General features: G+C 51.8%; 2 protein-coding genes across 3 annotated transcripts; both read right to left on the minus strand.

Annotated features, from left to right (window-relative positions):
• Positions 1-452: 452 nt before the first annotated feature.
• GLOD5 (glyoxalase domain containing 5) lies at positions 453-2,814 on the minus strand. Of its 2 annotated transcripts, XM_066559713.1 has the most exons (4): positions 2,750-2,814; positions 1,463-1,620; positions 800-955; positions 453-605 (listed from the first exon to the last, which is right to left on the minus strand). In XM_066559713.1, exons 2-4 carry the CDS (start codon positions 1,601-1,603, stop codon positions 453-455), a joined length of 450 nt encoding a protein of 149 aa, XP_066415810.1. In that variant the 5' UTR covers positions 1,604-1,620; positions 2,750-2,814. The 2 variants fall into 2 exon arrangements, with proteins under 2 accessions (XP_066415810.1, XP_066415809.1); XM_066559712.1 differs by lacking the exon at positions 2,750-2,814 and having other exon boundaries at positions 1,463-1,627.
• A 465-nt stretch (positions 2,815-3,279) lies between these two features.
• On the minus strand, positions 3,280-21,025 carry LOC136562646 (exocyst complex component 1-like). Its single transcript, XM_066559591.1, has 14 exons — positions 20,837-21,025; positions 17,908-18,135; positions 15,697-15,829; positions 15,144-15,253; positions 14,291-14,440; positions 13,955-14,048; positions 9,913-10,022; positions 9,648-9,755; positions 9,096-9,166; positions 8,750-8,990; positions 8,177-8,360; positions 7,141-7,340; positions 4,398-4,592; positions 3,280-4,066 (listed from the first exon to the last, which is right to left on the minus strand). The coding sequence occupies exons 1-14, from the start codon at positions 21,023-21,025 to the stop codon at positions 3,911-3,913; spliced, it is 2,169 nt and encodes a 722-aa protein (XP_066415688.1). The 3' UTR covers positions 3,280-3,910.
• Positions 21,026-26,945: the final 5,920 nt, after the last annotated feature.

Below are 26,945 nucleotides of genomic sequence, written 5' to 3' on the forward strand. Positions count from 1 at the left end.
ACCAGGCAGCTTGAGACAAGAAGCAGGAGGATGAGAGGAAGGGAGACAGAAATTTCCAGCTGTGGAAAATTCCTGCTTTCCCTTTTGCTACACTGTCCACCTGTGACTCTGGAGAGGAGAGGAGTGGCAGGTGGACAGTGTAGCAAAAGGGAAAGCAGGAATTAGGGAAGATGTCCCAGCAATTGCAGTGCATCAGTAGCAGGGCAGATCTTCCCAGAAGGCCATGAAATCTCCATGATGATGCATAAAAGCAGGATTCACACCCAGAGCAGAGCGGAGCAGGCTGCCTTGGGAAAACTCCCAACGTAGGTCCTTGCTGCCCTACTTTGTGGCTATGATTTGAGGTTTGTCCTAGGTCCACACAATCAAAGCTTGGACCCTTAAATGGGCCAGCCAAACCTGGCCTCTGCACCCCATCTTCTGCAGGGACCTGGGCAGAGCATGGGCTGTGGTCAGGGCTCCCCCTCAGTGCCTGCGGCCACATCCGTGCAGTACCTGGAAACCTCAACCAGGTTCTCGTCGGGGTCTCGGAAGTAGATGGAGGTTATTGGACCCACAGCACCAGTTCTGGCCACGGGACCTTCTTCAATGGCCACCCCACAGGCCTGGAGGACACAGGAAAGAAGGGGTTTGATGGTCATATCATCACTGTGCCCTCCTCCCCCAGCCTTGACAACATGAACTGTTGGATGAGACAATGAGACAACCCTGACATTCCCCAGGAGAGTGTCCATTAGAATCCCTGGATTTGTGTCTCCTGGGGTGACACTGCCCTGGGGACACTCTGGGCCTGCCTCACCTGCAGATGCTCCAGCAGCTGCTCCAGGGGCTCTGCTGTGATCAGGCAGAAATCTGCAGAGCCGGGCACGGGGCGCCGAGCCTTGGGCTCGAATTCCTGCCCAGCCTGGTGCAGGTTGAACTTCTGCTGGCCAAAGCACAAAGCTTTGCGATTGCCCTGCTCCAGAGGAAAAGGCAGAGTCAGGGAGGCTTCCTGGGCTGGACAGCCTCAGCACACATTGTGAAACCCTGACCTGAGTTAGCAGGACCCCACCAGGCCCCCCACCACTGCACCCTTTGTGAAAGCAATACTATTAATGCCCAGGATGTGTGTTTAGGACACTGAACAGAGTATTTGCCACTTCGAAGTTCATCCAGACACTGACCAGAAAACTGTGCTCATATATACTGGAAAAGGGTGTGTGTGCCTGAGAACTGCCTGTGCTGCTGTAAAAATTGATAACAGCGATGTTATTTTGTCTAGCAGAAATCATTCTAATTTTTGTGTTTGTAATTTTGTTAACATTATCGAGTGTGATTTTTCATACTTGGCCCCAGTGACATCCCACCAGTTGATTAAAACCAATTGTACAATGTATCACAGACTATCACCTACCCCTACACCCTCAGCACCCATTTCACCCTGGGGGCCTGGTGGGCTCCTGCTAACTCAGGTCAGGCTTACCTTGAAAGTCACCACCTCCATGCCCAGGACTTTGGAATAAAAGGCCACAGTGTCCTCAATGCTCTTCACAGTCAGCACAAGGTGGTCCAGGCGCTGGATGAAACACGAGGGTGGGCTTGTGCCCCCTTCCTTCCAAGCCATGCTCTCAGGGCTGGGAACTGGCATGGGAAACCAGAGAATATGGAAGTTAGGAGCATCCAGCTGTGCAGGGAAATGGAAAATGGTCCAGGGAGCTGAGGGCTGAGAGGGATCGCCCAGGTTTTCCTCTGTCCTGCAGGTGGCAGAAGTACAGAAGCCATAAATCCTCGTCCCTGCAAGAGCCTCGGACTCTGGTCTGCATCTGGTGACACCGAGCCTGTCAGAGCCCCTGGCTGGGCCAGGTGTGGGGACCAGCTGGGTGACATCGCTGAGGGCTGGTGTCACCAAGATGCCAAGGTCCAACACACAAACCCCGTGTGCACCAAGGATGGGACCATGTGTGTAATCCTTCCTCCAGCCCCCTCTGGGGTCCTCCCAGGTGTGGACACTCATCCAGGTGGAGCCAAGCCAGACACTGGAGACAAACTGGGGCCTGGGACAGCAGCAGGAAACATCTGGGAACGCTTCTTGTCATTTGTCTTTGAGCTGCCAGATGTCACCACCAGACAGAGGGTGAGGCCAGGGGCTCAGGGTGACACAGCACCAGGGTGTGGGGACTCACCAGGCTGGGGTCACAGGTTCCTGGTGGCTTAGGTTGTGTTCAGACCCTCTGGCACTACCCTTGGCTTTTAGGGACATGGTGTTGGCAGGCCAGGGGGAATGGTTGGACTCAAGGACCTCAGAGGGCTCTTCCAGCCTAAATGATTCCATGATTCTGCATGGAAAGTGGTTGGTGAGGAGAGATCCCCCAGCCCCACTGGCACAGGAGCAGGGGCAGTGTAAAGCCAGGTGCAGTTTCACTGGGATGTCTGCTCCCTGCAGCCAGAGGAGCCCGTTTGGAGCAAGATCCCATTATCCCCTTCCATGGCATGCCCTGGGCTGTGCCCAGTGACTGCGCTGGTTATGGGGGAGCCACCAGCAGATCCAGAGGGATCCCTGCCCCTCCTTGCTGTGTTTGGTGCTCAGCAACCTCGGAGCCACCTGGCTCAACCCCTCTGCAAATCCCTTCACCCCAGGAGTTCTCTCAGGTGCTCCCAAATTGCAGCACCTTCATGTCCCAGCCTACAGCCCCCACCTCCTGCCCTCCCCTCCCAGGTGAGCCCCTGAGCCAAAACCTGGAAGGAAACGGGGCTGCAAAATTCCTGTTACCTGCAGAGGGACGAAGAGCTGGGAAGGCAGGCTGGGAGGTTTCCTGTGACTATCCCCTTCCTGCTGGGAGCAGCCACGTCACAGGACAAAGGGAGGGAATGATGAGGTTGGAAACAGGAGCTCTAAACATTGCTCCCTGCAGAGGTGGACCTTGACCCAAAGGCCAACTGCTTGAGAAATCCCGGAAAAATAATCTGGATTTTTCCCTTTACAAGGGAAAGTTGGCTTTATGTTCTGGTTGAAAGCTCCCACTGAAGAATCCAGGATTTCCCTGGAGAAGAGGGGCTGTCCAAGCAGCCACAGCAGCCTTCCACCTCCCTGACAATGCACAGGGAATCTTGCCTCCAAGATAATTTTCTAACATGCAAAATAAATAAAATAATCTTTGTCCTGTGGGGTAAATATCAAGGAGTTAAAACTCTTCAGTTGTTTAGGAAGAAGCTTGTGACAGACAACATGTGAGCCCCATGATCATCCCAAGAAACAGAGACAACAGTTACAGGATGGCAATATATTGGTGAGTTGCTGTAGGGAGATTCCAACAAAAACAGGTTAAAAGCAGGAATTCCCTGCAGGATCGGTTTGGATCTCTGGAACTGCACATTTCTCCACTCCAGTTAAGATGTGAGTAAATCTGAGCTAAAAGCAATAAATCCATTAATATTTACAGCTCTGGACTTTCATCTGCTGGATGACTTTCAGTGGAGAGCCATGGAGCAGCGGTGCCTGTTGGGATACCTGGATGTGGGAACACCTCTCACTCAGAGTGTTTCCATATGGTTTAACCTCTGGTTTAGCTCAGGCTCACTGAAATTTGAGCACAGAAAAGGAGAAAGTCCCTGGAGAGAAGACATTTTTCAATTGTGAATGTTTTGCTGAGTATTTGCGGCACCAGCGCTCACTTAGGGGGAAATCTGAGGCCTGGAGTGCCATTTCCTGATGGCAAAATGGTTTCCTGGAGCAGGGAAGTTGTGGTTTGGGTCTGACAACTCCACTTCCCCAAGAGAGATTTAGTCTAGGACCAACAGGTCGGAGATTAGGATTAAGTTCAGGGTAGGAACCCAAATATCCAATTTGGGATGCTTTTGTGTTCAGCTCCTCAGAGGTGTGGCTGCAGACAAGGACTCCTGAGCTGCTCCCAACATCCAGAGAGGGATTTCCCTACATGTTGGCCATGGTGATGGAGTTGAAGTAGCTCAGCAAGTCCTCCATGGTGAAGTCCAGGGCAATTCCTGCTCCTGCATAGCAGCGTTGGATGAGCTCCTCAAACTCTTGGTACTGCTGGATGAATCCCTGCTCCATGGCCTGCCACACCACCTGGAAAACCAAAACCCCTGCTCCATGGCTGCCACACCACCTGGAAAACCAAAACCCCTGCTCCATGGCCTGCCACACCACCTGGAAAACCAAAAACCCCATCCCATGGCCTGCCACACCACCTGGAAAACCAAAAACCCCATCCCATGGCCTGCCACACCACCTGGAAAACCAAAAACCCCATCCCATGGCCTGCCACACCACTGGAAAAGCAGAACTCTGCTCCATGGGCTGCCACACCACCTGGAAAAGCAAACCTCAGCCCCTTCCCCTGCCCCTGCAGCCACCCAGGCAGTGCAGTCCTGAACCCCAACCATCCCACTCCGGTTACCGGCAGCAGATTTTCCTCAGGGGACAGATGTTTGTGGATTGTCCTGTAGAGGGTCTCCAGGGCCCTTTTGACTTCTTTGCCAGGATATTTTTCGATGACTTTCCGCAGTTCCTGCTTGCTGTAGGCCAGCTGGAAGCTGAGCTCCTCTTCCTTCACCCCCTGAGCCAGGCGGGCTTTGACCCCCTCGAAGAAATTCTGGGAAGGGAAGGGAAGGGAAGGGAAGGGAAGGGAAGGGAAGGGAAGGGAAGGGAAGGAGACATTCCATGAGGAGCCATCCCAAGGTGGATTCCTGCACCAGGGCTAACACCTGAGTGCTGGCTCAGTTCCCATGTCTAATTCAGTTGAAATGAAAAATTTAAGGATGTTTAATGCAGTGCTGGAGATTTTTATCCTCCAGGAAAACAGAACATAGGGAATTTCATGGTTCTCTCCCCTCCCTGCTCAACAAGAAGCATCCCTAAGGGTTGCAGGCCCATGGAGCAATGGGACTGCTGGAAAATCCCTCCAGTTCCTTGGTGCTCCCCCCAGTTTTCTCCCCACAGAGGGTCTGGAGCCAGAGGTGGGGAAGGGGGATCCCAGAATGTGCAGAGGTGTAAAGCAAAACCTGAATTTTCTCAGTTCTCCTGACATCTCTGGCAGAGCTGGACAGGACACTCCACATCTGCTGTAAAACAAGGGAATAATCCCTTCCTTCATCCTCCTGTCACTTCATACAGCCCAAGAATCTGTTTGGCTATTCCTGCTGCAACTTGGCTGTGGAGAAATACCCTAAATCCCAAGGATTTTGAGTTCCCAAATGTATGAACTGTTTCCAAGAACCAGGAATTGGCCTCTGCAATATTTACACCTCTTTGCACCTCCTCTTGGTGAAGAAAAACTGGGAGAGCTGGAGAAGGCCATGCCAAGATTTTCAGGTGCTCTCATATCCCACTCACTTTGTTGTGAGCAATAAAATGATCTTTTCCCTTGGGAAAGGGAGGGTTTGAAGCCATAGCAGAGCTCAGGTAGCACAAGACACACAACTGATTTTCCAGCCAAGCCAACAAATGTTTGACAGCAAGGACTGGAAACAAATTGGAAGTAACAGGTCCCATAAATAATTCCAGCTGAGCTCCATCTGCGAGACATTTTAGGGAGAGGGAAGGAGCGGAAGAGCTGCAGCCTCGGGAAGGAGGGAATGTCTGTTTGAGTTAGCAGAGCCAGATGCTCTTAGCTCAGTTAACAAAGCAGCCACTTGGGAAGTGTTGGATGGATCAGCCCAGGCAGCTGTGAAAAAAGAGCTGGGATCTGCCAGATGTCGGCACGCAACCGGAATGGGGATGGGAACAAACTGGGAGCAAACTGGGAGCAAACTGGGAGCAAACTGGGAACAAAATGGGAAAAAACTGGGAACAAACCGGGAACAAACTGGGAAAAAACTGGGAACAAACTGGGAACAAACTGGGAGCAAACTGGGAATAAACTGGGAGCAAACTGGGAGAAAACTGGGAAAAAACTGGGAAAAAACTGGGAACAAACGGAACAAAGGGAACAAACTGAGAGCAAAATGGGAAAAACTGGGAGCAAACTGGGAGCAAACTGAGAACAAACTGGGAGAAAACTGGGAGCAAACTGGGAACAAACTGGGAACAAACTGGGAGAAAACTGGGAGCAAACTGGGAACAAACTGGGAGAAAACTGGGAGCAAACTGGGAACAAACTGGGAGCAAACTGAGAACAAACTGGGAGAAAACTGGGAGCAAACTGGGAACAAACTGGGAACAAACTGGGAGAAAACTGGGAGCAAACTGGGAACAAACTGGGAGAAAACTGGGAGCAAACTGGGAACAAACTGGGAACAAACTGGGAGAAAACTGGGAGCAAACTGGGAGAAAACTGGGAACAAACTGGGAACAAGCTTCCCAGCAATGCTTTGGAATTCTGCTCCCCATGTCTTGGTTCACCATTTGGAAATGGGCACAAGGACAAGGCAGAGGGAAAAATGAAAAAAACCCACACCTGGTTTGGATTGTCAGAAGAGGGACTGGGAAAGGCTTCCCTGGGGAAGGGAGGGCTGAGCACATTGTCTGGATATCAGGAACTTTTCCAGTGAGAACAAGCTGGGATGGTCAATCACACCTGCCCAGGGGTGTGAGGGAGTCCCACCACTGGAGCTTTTGGGATGGGACTGGACAGGGAGCTACAGAATCTCATTCAAGCAGTGAAGTTTGCACTGGGTGATCCTTTGGGATCCCTTCCAGCCTGGGATTCTGTGGTGCTGCTGAGGTGGGACAGCACAGCCAGGCCCAGCAGTGGTCAGGGAAGGGAGCACTGGAGAGGGCATTCCATATCTGCTGTAAGACAAGGGAATAATCCCTTCCTTCATCCTCCTGTCTCTTCATACAGCCCAAGAATCTTTTTGGCTATTCCTGCTGCAATTTTGCTGTGGAGAAATACCCTAAGTCCTAAGGATTTAGAGTTCCTAAATGTACAAATTGTTCCCAAGAAACAGGAATTGGCTCCTGCACTATTCACACCCCTTTGCATCTTCCCTTGGTGTCTGTGCTCAAACAGGGAGAGCTGGAGGAGGCCATGCCAGGATTTTGGGAATCCCTGAGCAGAATGAAATCCAGGTGCTCTCATATCCTGTGACAGCAAAGTAACATAATCCCAGACTGGATCCAGGGCAGGGAGATTTGAACACCAGTTAGTCCAGAGTTTTGGGAAGAGCCCTTGGAGGCCCAGGCCAGGGTCCTGTGCTCACCTTGAGGCTCTCCAGGGGCTGGCCCACGTACGTGGTGATGTATTTCTCCATGTGCTCCCTGCACCTTTGCTTGGCTTCTCTCTTCTTGCCCTCCAGGCAGGGGATGTTCCTTTGGCACAGGAAGTTGTGGATGTGGTGGAAATTTTCCATCATCACCATATCTGTGTTCACCTTCAGGTTGGCTGAGGAGAGGCTGCTGACTGGGAGGGAAGGAGGGAGTCAGGTGTGGAGAGAAGCCCCTGCAGGCTCTCAGGAGGGATGTGCCTTTGGGATGGCTCATTTGAACCATCTGATCTCAGAGGGAGTCATTATAACACGAATCCTGATCCCTGTCCATGATTCCCTGCCTGACCTGCTTCCCTGCCAACATTCCTGCAGCCTGGCATGGTCCATGGATTGTTGTCCATGTCCATGGATTTATGGGTCACCCCAGGCCCACCCACAGGTGGGAGCTGCCCCTCTGCACCACCTCCTGATCTGTGGTCAGAGCTGGGAATTCTGCAGCCCCTCGGGTCCTCTCCAGGCAGGAAAACAGGATATTTCCACTGACAGGAAGCTGAGGGCTCCAGCTGGGACAACACAGGGATCTACGGGAAGCTCCCCACCCCACTCTCCCAACCCCTCTCTCCCTACCAACACACCTTGGTGGTTTTTGGGCGAGTTTTTCTGGCTCCCAAGACCTTGTAAGAGGAGACTGATCCATGAGGAGCTCTCCCTCCACAGTGGGGCAGGAGATGTTGGAACTGGATCCAAAGCTGAGCCTTGTGTGTAAGCTGAGCCCTGTCACCCCCCTGGGGCCATCCCCCTGTGACAGAGCACCCAGAATTTGCCTGGTGCTCCCAGGACCTTGCTCAGGGAAAGGGGTTTGAGGTGCAGGCTCAGGGGACAGGCAGCTCCCACCCTGCCACACCTGGAAAGTGCAGAGAGATTTCAGTGCCAGGGACAGGCAGCTCTCCCTGCCCTGGTGGCCCAGCTGGTCACTCCTGCAGCTGCAGGGGGACACTTCCTGCCCAGAGCACCCAGCCTTGGCACTCACTGCTGCTGAAGACGCTGCTGGCCAGCCTGAGCTGGGCCCTGTCCAGCTCCCCCCGGCGCTGGGATGTCTGGAGCACCTCCTCAGAGAGGGCCACCAGCTCCTGGAAGCGGCTGACACAGGGCAGGATCCCCCCTCTGGTCCTGCTGGCAGGCTTGGCCTCCTCCATCTCCTTGCACAAGGTCCCCTGAGAATGACACAGAGGTGGCACCCTCAGATCTGGCCTCGTTTGGAGGAGCACAGGCCAGGAAACAAGGCAAGGAACTGGGTTTGGGAGGGTTTTGCCATTGACAATGCCTTCTGCAATCCCAAGGGATGTGACACCCCCTGTTGGAGGCTGACATGGAGCTGTGCCATTGCTCAGTGAGCTTTGGGGTCCCCATCCCTGGAGGTGTCCAAGGAACACCTGGATGTGGCCCTCAGAGCTCTGGGCTGGGGACAAGCTGGGGATCAGGCACAGCTTGGACTCAGTGATGGTGGAGATCTTCTCCAGCCTCCATGGTTCTGTTTGGAAGGTTTTGGAAGAGGTCAAACATCCCTCAGGTGTGTTGGCTCCCTCCCACCATGGACACTCACGATGCATTTGTTGAAGTTGCTCTTGGCCAGGAGCAGCACATTCCCCAGGAGGGTGTGGAGGAAGGACGAGGGGGGAGCTGAGGAAGGGCCCCAGGTCCCCAGCACGGAGTCACTCAGGGTCACCAGGACCTGCAGGCAGCCCAGGGGCTGAACCTTGCTGCAAACATCCAGAAATGCCCTCAGCTCTGGCTCCAGGCAGCTGAAGATCTCACTCAGCAGTTGGGTTGTGGCTTCTTCTGGCCTTGAAAACCAAACCAAACCATGGGAAAGGTCAGGAATTAACTGGGAGGGGACACTTCAGCCTGTGTCCTGCCAGGGGACTCAGGGTATCCCTTCCCCCACATACTGGCTCTGGCTCTTGGTGCGAGGAGGGTCCTCTGGAGGTGCCGTGGGCTCTCCTGCCTTAGTGGCAGATCCCTGAAAAAAGATTAGAGTGGAAATTATCAAAGGATCCCCGAGTGGTTTGGGATGGACCCCAAACACCCTGCCCTAGGCAGGGACCCCTTCCACTGTCCCAGGCTGCTCCAAGCTCTGTCCAACCTGGCCTTGGACACTTCCAGGGATCCAAGGACAGCCACAGCTGCTCTGGGAATTCTATCCCAGCACCTCCCCACCCTCACAGGGAGGAATTCCTCCCCAATATCCCCCCTAAACCCACCAAATGATGATTTGTCTGCTCTCCCTCAGCCAGGAAAATGAGCTCTGGATTTATTTCTGCTGCCTCTTGTTTAATGCTTGGAGACCCCTGGTTTTCCTGGAGCTGTGAATTAAATTCCATTTCATTCTCCTCTTAAGCATCCCCACTGCTGGTTCCTGGAGGATGGGAGCCCAGGAGAGCCCAGGTACCCCATGGATGAGCCAGGCTGGAAAATGGGTCTGGAGAGGGCACGGTGCTCACCCTCACCTCCAGCTCCACGGAGTCACAGCCGAGGCAGAAGAATTCCTGCAGGAATTGCTGCTCCGAGGTGCAGAGGGGCTGCAGCTCGCTCAGCACCTGCTCCAACACCTGCTGAGAAACACCCAGGGTCTGGGAACCCTGTGGGACTCACCGGGGACACCGGAGCAGCTCCGTGTCCACTGAGGGGACGTGGGGAGCACAGGGAGCGCCTCGGGCTCTGCCCAGGGAGGGACAAGGAACCCCTGAGGAGCCCTCAGCTCCTTACCCTGCGCATGCTCCCCCTGGCCAGGGCATCCTCCTGCCTGTCCCTGCTCCAGGGGAGGCTCCACCGGGGCTGCCTGATCCCTGCTGGCTTCTCCCACGTTTCCTGCAGACCTGCACAGGTGTGGGATGTCAGAAACCTCCTCCCTCTGGGATTCTCCAGCTCCTGGAGTCACGGATAGTTAAAGTCCTAAATGTCTCTTTTTATGTCTGACCTCATACATGAATTGATCTTTTCCAGTTGCATTCAGATAAATGGGAGATGCAGATGAAATTCCCATTTTTTTCTCTGCCTTCTCACTTGTTTCTCCCTCTTTTTCATTATTTTTGTTTCATTAAACTGCCTTTTGATTTCACCGATTGAGGTGTTTATCCCTTTGCTGCCTTGTGCTTACTCCTGACAGCTGGGTTGGTGAAAATCCCAGGGGATAAGAGAAGAGATCAGCACAAAAACCTGCAAAAGCCTCAGGAAAATTGTTTGGTGCTTAATTTCGATTGTAAATTGCCATAAAAAAATATCCAGGGGAGGTGGGAATGGCTTTTTCTCAAAAAAAAATGCCCTTTTAATATTAAAATCTTTCACCTGGAAATAAAAATATTTCTCCAACATTGGCAGTTTTAGCACTGGGGGCTTGACCTGAGTGGAAAAGTTGAAAAAAATCCTTTGAAAGATATGTTTAAAAAACATTTTTCTACTCCCTGAAAGGAATCAGTGGGGAAACATCCAGATTATTTCCTAATTATTTCCAGAAATAGGAATCATTCCCCTCTTCCAAAGGTTCTGGGGGACTCAGGTCACCTCTCCATCAATCACAGTAACTCAAATATTTCTATATGAGACACTCCCTGAAGGGTTTTCCCTTTGGGAAGGATTTGGGAGCTCCATGCTCAGCAGGGATGAGGGATAAGCCAGCCCTGCTCACGACCTCAGCCTTGCTAAAACCAGGACTAAATTAAGGAGCTGCTTCCTGGCCTTTTTCTCACCATTTCATTATAATTTCACCAGCTGGGAAGTGGCAAAACCAGGAAAAAATAAATCTTCCAACAGCAAATGGAATTTAACAAGCCTGCAGAAAATGGAATGGCAAAATGAGAAAGGACTTAATTACTGGCCCCTAATTAATTATAAACAGCTCGAGGTTGCCTTCTAAACTCACTCTCCTGTCACATAAGGCAAGAAATCAGCAGGTGGTGCCATAAATAAAATCTTTTATGAGGGCAGGGAATCAACCCAAAAAATTTACTGGGATAATCAGGACAAAAGAAATGGCCTGGAGACCTGGACTGGAATATTTTACAGCAGGGATGAGGGGAGTTTGACAGCAGGATGAGGAATGTTTTGGGGCAGGAATGAAGGATGTTTTGGGGCAGGGATAAGGGATTTTTGACAGCAGGATGAGGGATATTTTCCAGCAGGGATGAGAGATGTTTTGGGACAGGGAAGAAAAATGCTTTGGGGCAGGGATGAGGGGTGTTTCCAGCAGGGATGAGAGATGTTTTGGGGCAGAAATGAGGGAAGTTTTGGGGCAGGGATGAGGGATGTTTTGGGGAAGGGATAAGGGATGTTTTGGGGCAGGGATGAGGGAAGTTTTTGGGGCAGGGATGAGGGAAGTTTTGGGGCAGAAATGAGGGAAGTTTTGGGGCAGGGATGAGGGAAGTTTTTGGGGCAGAGATGAGGGATGTTTTGGGGAAGGGATGAGGGATGTTTTGGGGCAGGGATGAGGGGAGTTTTGGGGCAGGGATGAGCGATTTTTTTCCAGCAGGGATGAGGGATATTTTCCAGCAGGGATGAGGGATGTTTTGGGGCAGGAGTGAGGGAAGTTTTGGGGCAGGGATGAGGGATGTTTTCCAGCAGGATGAGGGATGTTTTGGGGCAGGGATGAAGGATGTTTTTGGGCAGGGATGAGGGAAGTTTTTGGGCAGGTTTCCTCACAGCCCGGCCTCCATCCATGAGCAGGAAGGACCTTGGCTGAGGTTCCTGCACAAGTTCAGCAGAGCCAGAGCTGCCCTGCAAACCCTCCCGGCTGGGTCAGCCAGCTCTGCAGGAACATTGCAGCAGCAGCAGGAGGCTCCGGGAGCAGGGACAGCCCTGGGGCCGCCTCCTGCAGCGTGTGCAGCACCCTGGAGAGCCACACCGGGAATTCTGGGCTGTCCCGGGGCTGGGAAGGGGTCACCTTGCCCTGCAGAGGAGGCACAGGGAGCTCGCCTGGGACGCCGCCAGCCCCGGGGAAGGTGCCACCTCTGTGGGCACAAATTGCTAAAAATTCCCCCTTTTCTCACGAACTGTGAGGTTGTTCCAATGCTCTGCTCACATCAAGGATGGGCTCAACAGCCCCTGGGGCTTCCTGCCTGTCCCAGACCTGTCCTCATCCTCTGGAGCAGAGCGGGGACATCCCAGGACAACAAAATTCACCCTGTCCTGCCCGTGGAGCAGCCCCAGTGCTGGGCAGACACTTTGGGCTGATTTCTACTGGAGCAGTAACACCTTGTAGCCTTCCAAGGGTTTTCCCCTGGGGTTTAATCCCTCCTGGTTTACAGACTCATGTAGGATTTAAAGATGGATAAAATACTGGAAGGAAATCCCAGTTTAATATTTATGGAAGGGGATGGGATGGACTGGCTGCCACCCACGCCCTGCACCACCTTTTGTTTAATTTAACAACTTTATTCCCATAAATGGCCCAGTAGTGCCCATTTAGGTGCCATTAGGACTATTTAGGTGAAATTTTCCTCCTTTTTTCCCCGGACTGCTGTGCAGGTATTTGTGTGAGCACTGCCCATCCTGCTTTGATCCCAGGGTTTGAGGTCCCCTGTTTTCCCAGCAGCTGAGTGTCTTTCCCAGGGGCAGTGATGCTGGGCAGGAGGAGCTGGTGGTGGGGATGTTTTTGGTGTGAGGAACCCCAAAAGTGGGAGCCACCAACCCCATTCCCTTCCTTCAGCTCCATCCCCTGGCTTGGGATCTGGACGCTGGTGCTGAAGGAAGTGCAGAACTGGAAGTGCTGACTCTGATGAACAAAACACACCAGGCTGACCTTCAAACTGGGCCAAACTGGCCTGGAAATTTCCATTACAGCCCTTTGTTTTGCTGAGGGAAAATGTGACTTGTGGGCCATAAAAAATTTCCAGAGGAGACAGATCAGTTTCTCTTTTTATCTTCAGAAACACCTGACTGGAATATTTTGAGTCAGACCCAGCGATTTTGGTGGAAATGAGCACCTTGGGACAGCAGGGCCTGGCAGTCAGCTCACTGTGAAATCATTCCATAAACAGTGCTGTGAATTCCCTCTGTCTCCTGGGACAGGCTTCCCCCTGCAGGGAAAAGTGTCTGGGGAATCTTGCATGAAAGATGGACCAGGCTTTAGAGAATCCTAAAATCACAGAATGCTTTGGGCTGGGGGTGACCAAAAAATCACCTCATTCCACCCTGCTACCAGCAGGGACACCTTCCACTCACTATCCCAGGTTGCTCCAAGCCTGTCTGACATGGTCTGGAACTCTTCCAGGGATGGGGGATTTACAGGTTCTTCCTGGAGCCTTCTCCAGGCTGAGCAGCCCCAGATCCCTCAGCGTGGCCTCACAGGAGAGGAGCTCCAGCCCCTGGAGCAGGTGCATGCAAGGGAAGGGGAAACCTGGTGGGGTTTTTCAGGAGGTAATGGTGGAGTGGGAATCTTTAAGAGCCAGGGAGAAGGGAGCTGACAACAGGTTTTGTTTTCCAGGCTTTTCTACATCCCCCTCTCTCTCCTGTGGCTGCCTGGAACACGATCCCAGCCACCACTCTGTCATTCCTGAGCCCTGCACAGGGAAGGACACAAAGCTCCAGCTCTGAGGAGCAGCTGAACAAAAGTGGGGAATTCATGGGGCTGAGGCTCTCCCCAGCACTGCCTGGTGTGGAGCAGGGCTGGCTTTTCCCTCCCTGCCACCTGCAGAGCCAGGAAACAAAGCCCTGGAGCAAGCCTGGGAAGCCACCTGTGCTGGAGGTGACTGTCACCATCCCTGGGTGTCAAACCCTGCCCAGCAGCACAGAGGGCACATTTTGAACCACTCACTTCCTTTTCTTCTTCCTGACAGGGAGATCTTGGCCTGCTCAAAAAGGGCTCTGATTTCCCGCTCGTAGAGCCTGCCAAGGTTCTGGGAATACACCTGGAATGGGGAGGAAAGGCCAGGTAAGAGCAAAAAGTCCAAATCTGGGCATTACAGACCTTTCACTTCAGCACAACCCTGGCATCCCCCAGTTTCCTGTTGGGCACAGAGCTCCAGGCTGGCTGGACATCCCCAGAAGCTCTGGAAGCTCAGGTGAGAGCCAGGTCCCACCAGGAACTCCCCACTGGAGCTGGCTGCTCCCAGGGAAGGTTTGCAGTGCTTGCTGAGGGTCTCAGCCCTACCTTGGGGAGGTCCCAGAACAGAGCAGGGTTGGTGCTCCTCAGCCAGGCCATCAGGGGGGTGTAGGGCAGCAGCTCCTCGTGGTGGGGTCTGTGGCTTGGGGCAGCCACGGTGCCAGTGGGGGCACCAAGAGCAGGGGCCTGGGAATTGCCCTGAAGGGAGAGAAATGACAGAAAAAATCCACATAAAACAGCCTTGAAAATCTGCTGGGACACTGCACCTGCAGAGTGGTGCAGGTGGGATTGGAGTGGGGCAGGTTCAGAGCAGATCCAGATGGAAAAGTTTGCTCAGGGATGTGCCCAGCCAAGGTCTGCAAATCTCCAGGGATGGCAATCCCACAGCTCCTTCCCAGTGCCCTTCTCAGAACTGCTACTTGAAACTAAACACTAAGGATTTAAAGTAAGGATTTGGGAATTGCTCCTTTCCACAGAAGGAAATCTCTGGGATTGCTGCCCACAGGGGTCTTGTCCATCAAATCATTTAAACAGCCAGATCAGTGCTGGAAGGTGTTAATCAAAGGATCACAGGATTGGGGTTTACACTGGGATTTTAGGTTACAAACAGATTAACAACCCCCAAAATAAAATAAGAAAACCCAAACAAAAAGTCTCCAGGCCTGAGGATTTAAGGAATGCCACCAGAGGGATTTTGGGAACATGGATTGCTCCTACATCCCTGGAAAATTAACCTGAGGACTGAGGGACAATGACAAAGGGAAGGTGTGGGTGAAGATCTCTTTGGAGAGACAATTTGGGACAATCCTGTCACAGCAGCATCTCCTGCACCACTGGCCCAACCTCCCCAGAATATTCCAATTTCCCAGGATTTCAGGCTGCCATGAAGAGTGGAGCCCACCTGCAGCTCGAAGATGTTGGTGATGTGGCTGATGAAGGAGCTCTCAAAGTTCTGCTTGAGGGTTTCAAACAGGATCAGCTGCTCAGCCACTGCCTGCAGCTTCCGGTAACCTCGGGGGGAAAAAAGGATATTTTGGGATTTGGGGGGATCTGGGGGAGCTGCAGACCCACACCCCTCAGAAAACTGGGAACTCAGAAAGAAGTCCTGAGATAAATCCAAAATGGCAAAAGCTTTCCTGTGGTACCAAGGAAATACAGACAAGGAGTGGAAAATAAAATTTAAAAAATAAAAATAATCCATGAGTCCAGCCTCAGCCAAGGAGACACGCCCAGTGTGACCACAAGGAAAACTTGGGATTTCCTGCCAGGATCAAGTCCCTGCACACTTCCAGGGATCCAGAAACTGCCCCATCCTGCCACAATGAGCTGCTGTTTTCCACAGACAGCACCAGCCAGGATTTCCAACCACAGCTTCCCCAGCTCCTTTCCGAGCTCCAAGAGGTGCCCGCCCCTGGCAGGGAGATCCCGTGGGAGGAATCCCTGCTCCTACTCACAGGGGTGGATGGGGAGGTCCAGGCAGGAGGACAGAGCCTGTGCTGCAGCCGTGCAGGCTCCAATGGCCGCGGGGCTGGACAGATCCACCCGGCTCAGGGCAGCACAGTGATCCCTGCTCAGCTGCAGCTGGCTCTGCAACACAGCCAGAGCACAGCTAAACACAGCCAGACACAGCCAAACACAGCCAGAGCACAGCTAAACACAGCCAGAGCACAGCTAAACACAGCCAGAGCACAGCCAAACACAGCTAAACATAGCTAAACATAGCCAAACACAGCTAAACACAGCTAAACACAGCCAAACACAGCTAAACACAGCCAAACACAGCCAGAGCACAGCTAAACACAGCCAGACACAGCTAAACACAGCCAGAGCACAGCTAAACACAGCCAGAGCACAGCTAAACACAGCCAGAGAGCACAGCTAAACACAGCCAGAGCACAGCTAAACACAGCTAAACACAGCCAGAGCACAGCCAGAGCACAGCTAAACACAGCCAAACACAGCCAAACACAGCCAAACACAGCCAAACACAGCTAAACACAGCCAGACACAGCTAAACACAGCCAGAGCACAGCTAAACACAGCCAAACACAGCCGAACACAGACAGAGAGCACAGCTAAACACAGCCAGAGCACAGCTAAACACAGCTAAACACAGCCAAACACAGCCAAACACAGCCAGACACAGCTAAACACAGCCAAACACAGACAGAGAGCACAGCTAAACACAGCCAGAGCACAGCTAAACACAGCCAGAGCACAGCTAAACACAGCCAAACACAGCCAAACACAGCCAAACACAGCCAGACACAGCCAGACACAGCTAAACACAGCTAAACATAGCCAGAGCACAGCTAAACACAGCCAAACACAGCCAAACACAGCCAAACACAGCCAGACACAGCCAGACACAGCTAAACACAGCTAAACACAGCCTAACACAGCTAAACACAGCCAGACACAGCCAGACACAGCCAGACACGGCTAAACACAGCTAAACACAGCTAAACATAGCCAAACACGGCTAAACACAGCCAAACACAGCTAAACACAGCCAAACACAGCTAAACACAGCCAAACACGGCCAAACACGGCCAAACACGGCCAAACACGGCCAAACACGGCCAAACGCGGCCAAACACGGCCAAACACGGCCAAACACAGCCAAACACAGCCAAACACAGCTAAACACAGCTAAACACAGCTAAACACAGCCAAACACAGCCAAACACAGCCAAACACAGCTAAACACAGCTAAATACAGCTAAATACAGCTAAACACAGCCAGACACAGCTAAACACAGCTAAACACAGCCAAACACAGCTAAACACAGCCAAACACAGCTAAACACAGCCAGAGCACAGCTAAACACAGCTAAACACAGCCAGACACAGCCAGACACAGCCAGACACAGCTAAACACAGCTAAACACAGCCAGACACAGCTAAACACAGCTAAACACAGCCAAACACAGCTAAACACAGCCAGAGCACAGCTAAACACAGCTAAACACAGCTAAACACAGCCAAACACAGCCAAACACAGCCAGAGCACAGCTAAACACAGCCACAGAGCATGGCTCACACACAGAGCACAGCTCACACACAGCCAGCCCCTCATCCCTTCTCATCCCTTTCCATCCCTTCCCATCCCATCCCTTCCCTTCTCATCACTTCCCAGCCCCTCATCCCTCCCATTGCATCCCATCCCTTCCCTTCACTTCCCTTCCCTTCCCATCCCACTGGGAATTCTGCTGGCTGGAACTGCCCAGTGCTGCCCTCAGAAGCAGCTGCTGTGTCCATCAGGAAATCCATGGAAGTCCCCATGAAAACCAGTGTTCAGCTCAGGAACAGCTGCAGTGGTGCCCGAGGAAGGCCTGGTGTTTCAAGCTCTGCCTCTAATTAATTGATTAGTTCATTAATTGTTGGTTTTGTATTCCCAGGTCATGGGATATTTAATCAGCTTTGTCATTCCTAGTCCTGCCCTGGAAAAGGCCTTTCAGAGACCCCTCTGGGCCATGGTGAGGGTCCTGCACATCCCAGCTCTTCTCTGTCCATCCTCACCTTGCAGCACCATCCCCATTTCCCGGGCAGAGGAACTCCACAGCCCTTGCAGACAATCAGAGCTCCCAGTGTTTAAAATTCCCTGGAAGTTTTTCCCAGCAGATTCACCAGCTGAAGATTAATGTCCTGGCAAGCCCACGCACCGTGAGGAACAGGATCTCATCCATCAGCCTGCTCCTGTTGGAGGCCAGGCGGTGCAGCAGGGAGCTCTCCTGGTGGATGTGATCCATCTGCTGCCTCACAGCCCCCAGCAGCTCCTCACACACCTGCAGGGTCTCCTCCACCCTGCCCACCTCGGCCAGGGCCTCGTCAAGGGCGCCCATCAGCTGGGCCAGCTGCTGCTCCGAGGAGAGGATGGCGTGGAGGTTGGCCTGTGGGAAGCAGGAGCAGAGGGATTCAGAGCTTGGCAGGGATGTGTCACCATCCTGGGCTCCAATGTCCTGTCTCTCGCTCTCCTGAGGCACAGCAGGGACCGTGTCGCTGTGACCCGCAGTATGTTGGTGGAAGTGCCACTGTCCCACCTTGGCCAAATGCCACCTGCATGTCCCCAAAGCCAGGGCACACAGAACCCTGCCCTGGGCAAGGCGTCCCCTCAGGGCACTTCCAGCTGCCCCAGCAAGCAAATTCCTGGGGAGTGTCCAGGAAAATCTGGCCATGAGCAGAAAAATCTCCATCGGTCCGGAGAGGCCACCAAGCCCTGCTGGATGTGTGCCCTGGGAAGGTGTCACTGCAGGGAGTGTCCAACCCTCCTCTCCACAAGTGGTGGAGTCCCCTGAGCACCTGAGTGTCCACCCCACAAGATTTCAGAGAATCCCAGTCTGGTTTGGAGTGGGAAGGGACCTTAAAGCTCTTCCAATTCCACCCCATGGGCAGGGACACCTCCCACTGTCCCAGGCTGCTCCCAGCCCCAGTGTCCAGCCTGGCCTTGGGCACTGCCAGGGATCCAGGGGCAGCCCCAGCTGCTCTGGGCACCTGTGCCAGGGCCTGCCCACCCTGCCAGGGAACAATTCCTCCCCAATTTCCCATCCATCCCTGCCCTCTAGCACTGGGAGCCATTCCCTGTGTCCTGTCCCTCCATGCCTTGTCCCCAGTCCCTCTGCAGCTCTCCTGGAGCCCCTTCAGGCCCTACAAGGGCTCTGAGCTCCCCTCTCCAGGTGGACACCCCCAGCTCTCCCATCCTCTCTAACCATGGACACTCATCTCCAAAAGCACCAGCCATGCTCCAAATTCTGCTTCCCTGCCACGCCCAGGGAGCCCATCCCATCCCACCAGCTCTGCCCAGAGTTTCCCATTTATTAATTGCTCTTTAATTAGAGCCAGAAGCCTCCCCCACGCCTGTCCCTGCCACTCCTTCAGGCTGTCACCCTGGGGAGCATCCCCGGTGACATTGATGGGACAGGGCTGTGGGAAGGGGCTCTCCAGAGGCTCCAGGAACAGGAATAAAATCCAGCCACAGCACAGAGCTGCTGGGAGCTGCCTGCAGTTCCACATGTGCTGGGATCCTGGAATTCTGCAGGAATATCAATGTCCAAATCAGAGCCTTTGGCCTCCCGGTGTCCCGGCCGTGCTGTCCTTCCCTTTGGAGAAATCAACTTTTCCTTGCTGCCAGTGCAGGGATTTCTGTGATTCCCAGAACAGCTGGGTTAGAGGAGGGTGATTAATATGGGAGAGAAAGCCAAGGTGCTATCACTGGGATGTGGGGAAAACATTGAAATGGATGCATGTGCTGGTCTAACTTGCTGGGATTAATAACATTTAATATTGGAGATTAGGGCTCGGAAATGGAAATGCTCATTAATTAATTTGTATTAGAGGGAAGTCACATTTATTCATTAGAGGGCATTAAAATAATGTATTCAACGGTGCCTTTCATCTCAAAAAACTTAATAAAGATGTATTTGTTGCTCTCCCAGGGTGTTTTACAGCTGGGAACAGTCAAAAAGTGCCTGAATTCCTTGCCAGGAGCTGGCAGGAACAAACCTCAGGAGTTTGGGCTTCCAGATTAACTTCCAAGTGTAATAAATCATATATGGGAATACAGCAGACTCTGCAGCTAAAGGAGGTTCGATTTAGGGTTTGTGGTTTCTTGTATGGTTTAAGATATTTCCTTTGGCTTATTTTTTCCCCTTTTCCTTGGCTACCAACCATAAAATCCCAGATATTTTAGCAGAAGATAAGTGCTCAAAGCAGCTTTCCTAGGTTTTTTGTTACAGCACTTAAAGGAGAAATTTCCTCTGCAGAAATGCAATAAATCACAGCAACCCCAATGGAGTCAGTAAAGCTCAGTAGTCAAAAGCCATGGAATGGTTGGGGTTGGAAAGGACCTTAAAGCCCATCCAGTTCCATCCACCCAGGGGTGGGAGCCAGGGATACTGAAGGATCCTCTTCCAGGGGATCCTTGAGCTCCTTGGTTTCATTTCCTCCTTTCCCTTCCAAATCCGTGGAAAACCACAGAATCCTGGAAAGTTTTGGGACAGGAGGGACCTTAAAGCCCATTTTGTTCCAACACTTCCCACCATCCCAGGCTGCCCCAAGCCCCATCCAACCTGGCCTTGGACACTTCCAGGGATCCAGGGGCAGCCGCAGCTGCTCTGGGCTCCCTGTGCCAAGCCTTCCCCATCCTCACCAGGAATTCTGGAAATATTCTGTGCCTTTTTCACTGGCCCTTCCTACTGGTTTATATTTTCCTTTTCAATCTCCTTCCAGCTCTGTTTCATTTTTCTCCCCTTTTCACTCTCCCTGAATCCTGCTGTTCCTTCTGTAGAGACAGCTTTTGTCCCTTCCCCTTCCTCAGCCAGCCCCAGAGCACCCACAGTCAGACCCTTCCCTTCCCAAACCTTCCCAAACCTTCCCTTCCCAAACCTTCCCTTCTGGAACCTTTCCTGAACCTTCCCAGAACCTTCCCTTTCCTGAACCTTCCTGGAACCTTCCCAGAACTTCCCTTCCCTGAACTTCCCTTCATTTCCCATTCCCCTTCCCTTTCCTCCCGGAATTTCTCCCAGAGCGAAGGGAAGAGCAGCTGATGCCCAGAGACTCAGCCCCTCCTTCCAGGCCCCTCCATGGCTCCGTTACCTCCTCCAGCTCCCGCAGCTCCCGATCCAGGTGCTCGGCAAAGGCCACAGAGCGGCTCAGCAGGGGCTCCTCGTGCTCCTCCAGCAGCGCCAGCACAGCCACGGCCTCTGCCGGGCCCAGCCCCTCCTGCAAGGTGCCCAGCCCCTCCTGCAGCTCAGCCTCTGCCCGTTCCTGCCCGTCCTGCTGCATGCCCGGGGCCACAGCTCTCTCTCAGGATTTTTCCCTGGCAAGGCAGGAATCCTCTCTCTCAGGATTTTTCCCTGGCAAGGCAGTGAGAAGCACAGAGAGAAGAAGAGTGTGGTGGTGTTTGAGGGTTCCCAGGACAAGGGAAGGGATGAGAATCTTGACTCCATGTTTCAGAAGGCTGATTGATTATTTTACGATATGTATTATATTAAAAGAAAATTATATACTAAAACTATACTAAAAAAAAGAAAAAAGAGACATCAGAAGGCCAGCAAAGTATTGTGACCATGTTCACAGGGGTCCGAGGATGAGGGAAGAGACGAGGATCTGACTCCATGTTTCAGAAGGCTTGATTTATTATTTTATGATATATATTATATTGAAACTATACTAAAAGAATAGAAGAAATGATTTCATCAGAAGGCTGGCTAAGAATACAAAAAGAAAGAATGATAACAAAGGACAGATTCTGAGCCAGCTGACTGTGATTGGCCATTAATTAGAAACAACCAACATGGGCCAATCCCAGATGCACCTGTTGCATTCCACAGCAGCAGATAACCATCGGTTACATTCTGTTCCTGAGGCCTCTCAGCTTCTCAAGAGGAAAAATCCTAAAGAAAGGATTTTTCATAAAAGATGTCTGTGACAAAGAATGAATAATAAAAACCTGTGACTGCTCACAGCCTCGACACAGCTGGACCATGATTGGTCATCAAGTAAAACAATGCACATGAGACCAATCAAAGAGGCACCTGTTGGTAAACCATCTCCAAACCACATTCCACAGCCATCACATAATTATTGTTTACATTTCTTTTCTGAGGCTTCTCAGCTCCTCAGGAGAAAAATCCTAGTGAAAGGATTTTCATAAAATATCACAGTGACAGGAGAGAAAACAATTCTTATCTCTACTTGCTGCTCCTGTTGTTTTTGCACATGTGGAATGTGTTATGGAGATTGTTTGCCCAAAGGGATTTGTTAATTGGACACCAGTGAGGGTTGTTTTGATTCCTTGGCCAGTTGGGTCAAAGCTGTGTCCTGCCTGTCTCTGACAGTCACAGGTTTTTCTTTAGTACCTTAGTAGTACAGTATCGTTTTAGTATGGTATAGTATCTCTTTAGTATGTAATTTAGTGTAGTATTAGTGTAATATAGTATAGCTCAATAAAGCATTGGTTCAGCCTTCTGGAATCATGGAGTCAGAGCACATTATTCCCTGCTTAGGGGCACCCTACTTGGGTACATACCTGTGGGGTGGGGATGGCCAGAGCCCTTTGGTGAGGCCATTTCAGCAGCCCTGCTCAAATCAGGGCCCACTGAGGTCGAGGGGGGAGTCCAACAGGTGGAATGAGATCACGGAATGGGGCAGAGAAAGATGGGTGTGGGATAAAGGGTCAGCTTTGCAAGAGGGACAAAACAGACACTGGGGCTGGGTTGGGATTTTCCCTGCTCGTGTGTCCAGGATTGTGTGCTGAGCCATCCTGATGTGTCACACAAAGCTGGGACAAATTCCAGAGGTGAAGAAACTCCTTGATTTAAATTAGAAACTCCTCTGATTTAAATTAGACACAAGGAAGAAGGGTTTGATAATGAGGGTGGGGATGCCCTGGCACCCATTCCCATAGAAACTGGGGCTGCCCCTGGATCCCTGGCAGTGCCCAAGGCCAGGCTGGACATTGGGGCTCAGAGCAGCCTGGGACAGTGGGAGGTGTCCCTGTCCATGGTCCTTAAGGTCCCTTCCAACCCAAACCCGTGTTTTTCTATGAAATGGACTGAAAGTCATCTGTTGTAGAGTTAAATATTCATGCAAATAATGCATATATAAAATACATTTTATATTCACAAATGTATTTAATCCTTGATGAGGGGATGTCACCAGGCTCCTGCTCTGGTGTTACCAACACTCATCTCCCCACACCAGAGACTCCTGGAAATAATTTGTTTTTATTCCCAGCCTGGCTCTGTGTATCCATGGGCAGTGGATCAATCGATGGCTGCGCCCCAGACACCAAACCCAGCCCCTGCTGCTCCCCTCTCCAGACACCACCTCACCCTGTCCCACCACCTTCATTCACTGCCTGAATTGATTCACCTTTCACTGACAGGGACACTGCAAAAAGCTCAGAGCGCTCTGAGTGGAACAAAGCCATTAATTAATTAATTAATTAATTGATTCATTAATTACCTTCCACTGCACTCGAGGGGATGTTCACAAAGGGGACAGCACCGGTTCAGCTTCCACAAGCACTGAGGAAGGTTTTCTTCTCCCCCAAGCTTCTGGAGATCCTCTTGTAAAACTTCTCCAAGGGAAGCTCACAGTCCAGGCTGGCCTAGATATCCACAGGTAATTAACACATCAATTAATGAGGTTCAACCAGTCCTGGTCCAGCAGTGCTCATTTAACTCCACATTACAGAACCCCTTCACCTTTTCCTGCAGTTTTGGGGGATGAGTGATGAGTTTTGACAGTGGCCAGTGGCAGGTGCTTGGGATCAAAAGCAAGGCCAGAGTTCTGGTGCCTTCAGGATTCCCTGGCAGCTCCCAGGATCCCATGATCCAGCAGCTCCCCGAGCTGGATGCACAGCCCTGTGTTTAACAGCCCTTGAAGGAGCTGCTGTCCCTGCTCTCCTCTAATGGTTTTGGGATTATTCAGAGCGTTGGCACTTCCAGCATCCTGCAGGAATGAGCTGGAAATGCTGAGTGGGAAAGGGTGAGCAACTGGAGGTAAGAATTTGGGATAAATCCAGCACCCACCCCACCCCCACTGCAGATATTCCCTCTGCAGTCCCCATCCTGCTGGGATCTCAAAGCTTTCTTCACTCCCGACTGGGAATGCTCAGAGAAACTCCAGAAAGGCTTCCCCAAGCTCAGGCCAGGGATCCCTCTGGAGGCAGTGTGGATAATCTGGGTAACCCAGCATCCCATGTCCTGGCAGGGGAAGGAAAATGGACAGGGAGGAAACACTCCTGGCATTTCCCACGTTGTTTCCATCCATACAAATGTTCCCATCTCCCTCTTCCCAAGGGATGTTGTCTCCTGGAGGGCATCTCCAACCACAGGAGGTGCAGTTTTGCCACTAAGCTTCATTTAAGTGCAAAGAACAATGGGGGCTGCTGAACTTGGAATATCCCACAGCTGGAAATTCCTTCCTGCACCATCCCAGCTCTGCAGCACAGCCTGACCCTCCTGGAGAATTTCTAATTATGGGTACTAATCACCATCACAGCCGTGGGGAGCTGATTGGGGTCACTGCAGTCCTCAGACGTGTTCACTCCTGGCCAGGTTGTTCCAAAATACCTTAAAGTGACACTTCCACCCGGGTGCCAGCCCCTGGCATGGCACAGAATTTCATGAGGAGCTATTAAAGCAGGGACACGTTAATTAATCACCTCATGAATATTCATGATGTTTTGGTCAAGGCAGCTGGAGCTTCAGCAGGGCTGGATCTGCTGTGTCAGCATTTGTTGGTGCCAGGGAAAGCCTGGTTTGAATTCCAGCTGCTGAGGGGGTCCCATCTGAGGGATGAGAGGGATAATTCTGGATAATTCTGCATGCAGGGAGCCAGGAAGGGGCAAGGAAGAGACTCCAGGCAGGATGAGGGGAAGAGACAATCAGAGAATCAAGGAATGGTTTGGGATGGAAGGGACCTTAAAGCCCATTTTGTTCCAATGCTTTCCACTGTCCCAGGTGCTCCCAGCCCCAGTGTCCAACCTGGTCTTGGGCACTGCCAGGGATCCAGGGGCAGCCACAGCTGCTCTGGGCACCCCCACCCTGCCAGGGAACAATTCCCATTCCCAACATCCCATCCATCCCTGCCCTCTGGCAGGGGGAAGCCATTCCTGTGTCCTGGCACCAGCAGAGGAGGATGTGGAGAGGTCATCCTGCTCATCCTGCCAGCAGGAAGGTGAAAGGAGAGGAGGCTGCAATCTAAAAATACATCTGGGAAGGCAAAGAGCTGCCTGAGCTAAAGGACATCACAGCACAGTGGGAGCGATGGGGGCAGGAATGCAGGCTGGGAATCACAGGAAGGAGAGCCAGGTTCTCTCTCTGCTTCCCAGCAGGAGGTGGGCAAAAATACACCAATATTTAAGATCAGTATTATCAGTTTATCCCAAGAGATATCAAATGAGGGGGGAAAGGTTGAAAATCCTGGAGGCATCTCCTACTCTGAATTCCCGAGGAGGCAAAGCAGTTGCAGGAGCCAGGCTCACCTGCTAAAGGAATTCTCAGGTGTGATGGGAGCTCCTGATCTCCTCATGTGTGGGAAATGTGAGATAATGAGGGGTCACAGCAGATCTGGTATCTGCATTGGGATTTTTCCTGCCAGCCATGCTGTACTTCATTTGTTCTGGATGTAAAACTGGGAAGCTGCTCTTTTTCCCATTTATTTTCACATTTGTGAAACCCCAGGCGTGTTGCCAAAGCCTCTGGAACATTCCCATTAATAAAAACCCTCATTATCCCAACTTTAACGATGCTCTGCCAGCCCCAGCAACAGAAAGGGAGAACCTGATCCAAGCTGCATTTCCCCAAAACCTAAATATCACCCTAAAGGCACAAATTCCTGCTGACTCCAGCCCTCCATAATCCCTCTTTCAGTAAATCCAATCTTTAAATCCCTTATGGAGTTGTCTGAGGAGCTTTGTCCCCGTGGCCAGATGGGCTCTGCAGCCTCCCTGGGCTGCTGCAAACAGCTCAGAGCTCCTGGGCCTTCCCTGGAAGCTGTGTCCATGCAGCACCAGGGAATCATGGAACAGGCTTGGAAAAGGACTCCAAAATCCAGTGCAGCCTTTGGGTGAGCCCCACTGTGACCGCTCAGCCGTGCTCGGGGATTGGCCAGGTCAGGTCCTTGGCCAGCCTGACCTCCCCAAGTTAGAGATGGATGATCCAGGAGGGAAGGAAACCCCCCAGCATCCCCTCAACATCTGGGACATGGGGGATCTCCCTGCAAAACACAGCCAGGATGGAGAGAGGATCCACACAGGCTCTGGGAGTGCTGGAGCAACCCCTGGGAGTGCTGGAGCACCCTGGGCTCTGGAAGGTTCCCTGCCCATGGCAGGAGGAATAGGATGGCCTTTAAGGTCCCTTCCCACCCAAACCACTCTGGAATTCTGGCACTCCCAGCTCTCAGGAAGCTGGGTTGGAAGACACCCTAAAGCTCCTCTTCTTCCCACCCCTACCATGGGGGTATTGGGGTTTATAACCCCTCCAGATGTTACTGGGGAGCTTCTCCATTCTCAGCAGACCCAGCAAGATCAGAATTTCCAGCAATCCAAGGCCTGGATAAACACCTGGAGACCACCAACCATCCTTTCACAGCCTCTGAGCTGCATGGGGAGGGGAAAAACCAAGGGGCTACAGCTGAAACATCGGGTTTTGTAAATGTTTGAGTGAGAACCAGGGGCAAATAAAAATAAAGACTGCAGGAAAATAATAATAATAATAATAATAATAATAATAATAATAATAATAATAATAATAATAATAATAATAATAATAATAATAATAATAATATTTACAAGAGGCACTGGGAATGTTTAGGAGGAGGAATTTGAATTTGTTGTTGAATTTGTGGCTCTGCAGTGAACTGAAAGCAATGAACTCCTCAACGACTCCCTCTCAGTTACTCCCTCAGCTCAGCCACACATTTAACAAGCTTGGAATCACATCCCCAATTATTAAAAATTCCTACCATGCCTGTGACCCCCCCCCCCCCAAAATGAAATGTGATTTGCAGCTAAAATTATTCTGTCAGCACCACATCCCTTTGAACCTTTCTGGGTTACCCTGGTTCCTCCATTCCTGTCAGGTTTTCAGCCTCTCCAATGGCATTTCCCTCCCCACACCCATTTCCCAACATTAATTCGTTTAGAGCAGCACTTGAACTCCAGGAAAATGATGGAAAGGCAGAGGAATAAAGG

The sequence above is a fragment of the Molothrus aeneus genome, chromosome 14 (genome assembly GCF_037042795.1).
Source record: "Molothrus aeneus isolate 106 chromosome 14, BPBGC_Maene_1.0, whole genome shotgun sequence".
Classification (NCBI taxonomy): domain Eukaryota; kingdom Metazoa; phylum Chordata; class Aves; order Passeriformes; family Icteridae; genus Molothrus; species Molothrus aeneus.

What these genes read in the sequence shown, in the direction of transcription:
- GLOD5 (XM_066559712.1), bottom strand. Translation starts at nt 1,627, where the DNA reads ATGCCAGTTCCCAGCCCTGAGAGCATGGCTTGGAAGGAAGGGGGCACA. An exon ending in TGGAGGTGGTGACTTTCAAG is followed by an intron (nt 956 to 1,462) that starts GTAAGCCTGACC and finishes CCTCTGGAGCAG; the next exon opens with GGCAATCGCAAAGCTTTGTG. An exon ending in AGCTGCTGGAGCATCTGCAG is followed by an intron (nt 606 to 799) that starts GTGAGGCAGGCC and finishes TGTGTCCTCCAG; the next exon opens with GCCTGTGGGGTGGCCATTGA.
- LOC136562646 (XM_066559591.1), bottom strand. Translation starts at nt 21,025, where the DNA reads ATGCAGCAGGACGGGCAGGAACGGGCAGAGGCTGAGCTGCAGGAGGGG. An exon ending in GGACCTCCCCATCCACCCCT is followed by an intron (nt 15,254 to 15,696) that starts GTGAGTAGGAGC and finishes TTTCCCCCCGAG; the next exon opens with GTTACCGGAAGCTGCAGGCA. An exon ending in CTGAGGAAAATCTGCTGCCG is followed by an intron (nt 4,067 to 4,397) that starts GTAACCGGAGTG and finishes TTGGTTTTCCAG; the next exon opens with GTGGTGTGGCAGGCCATGGA.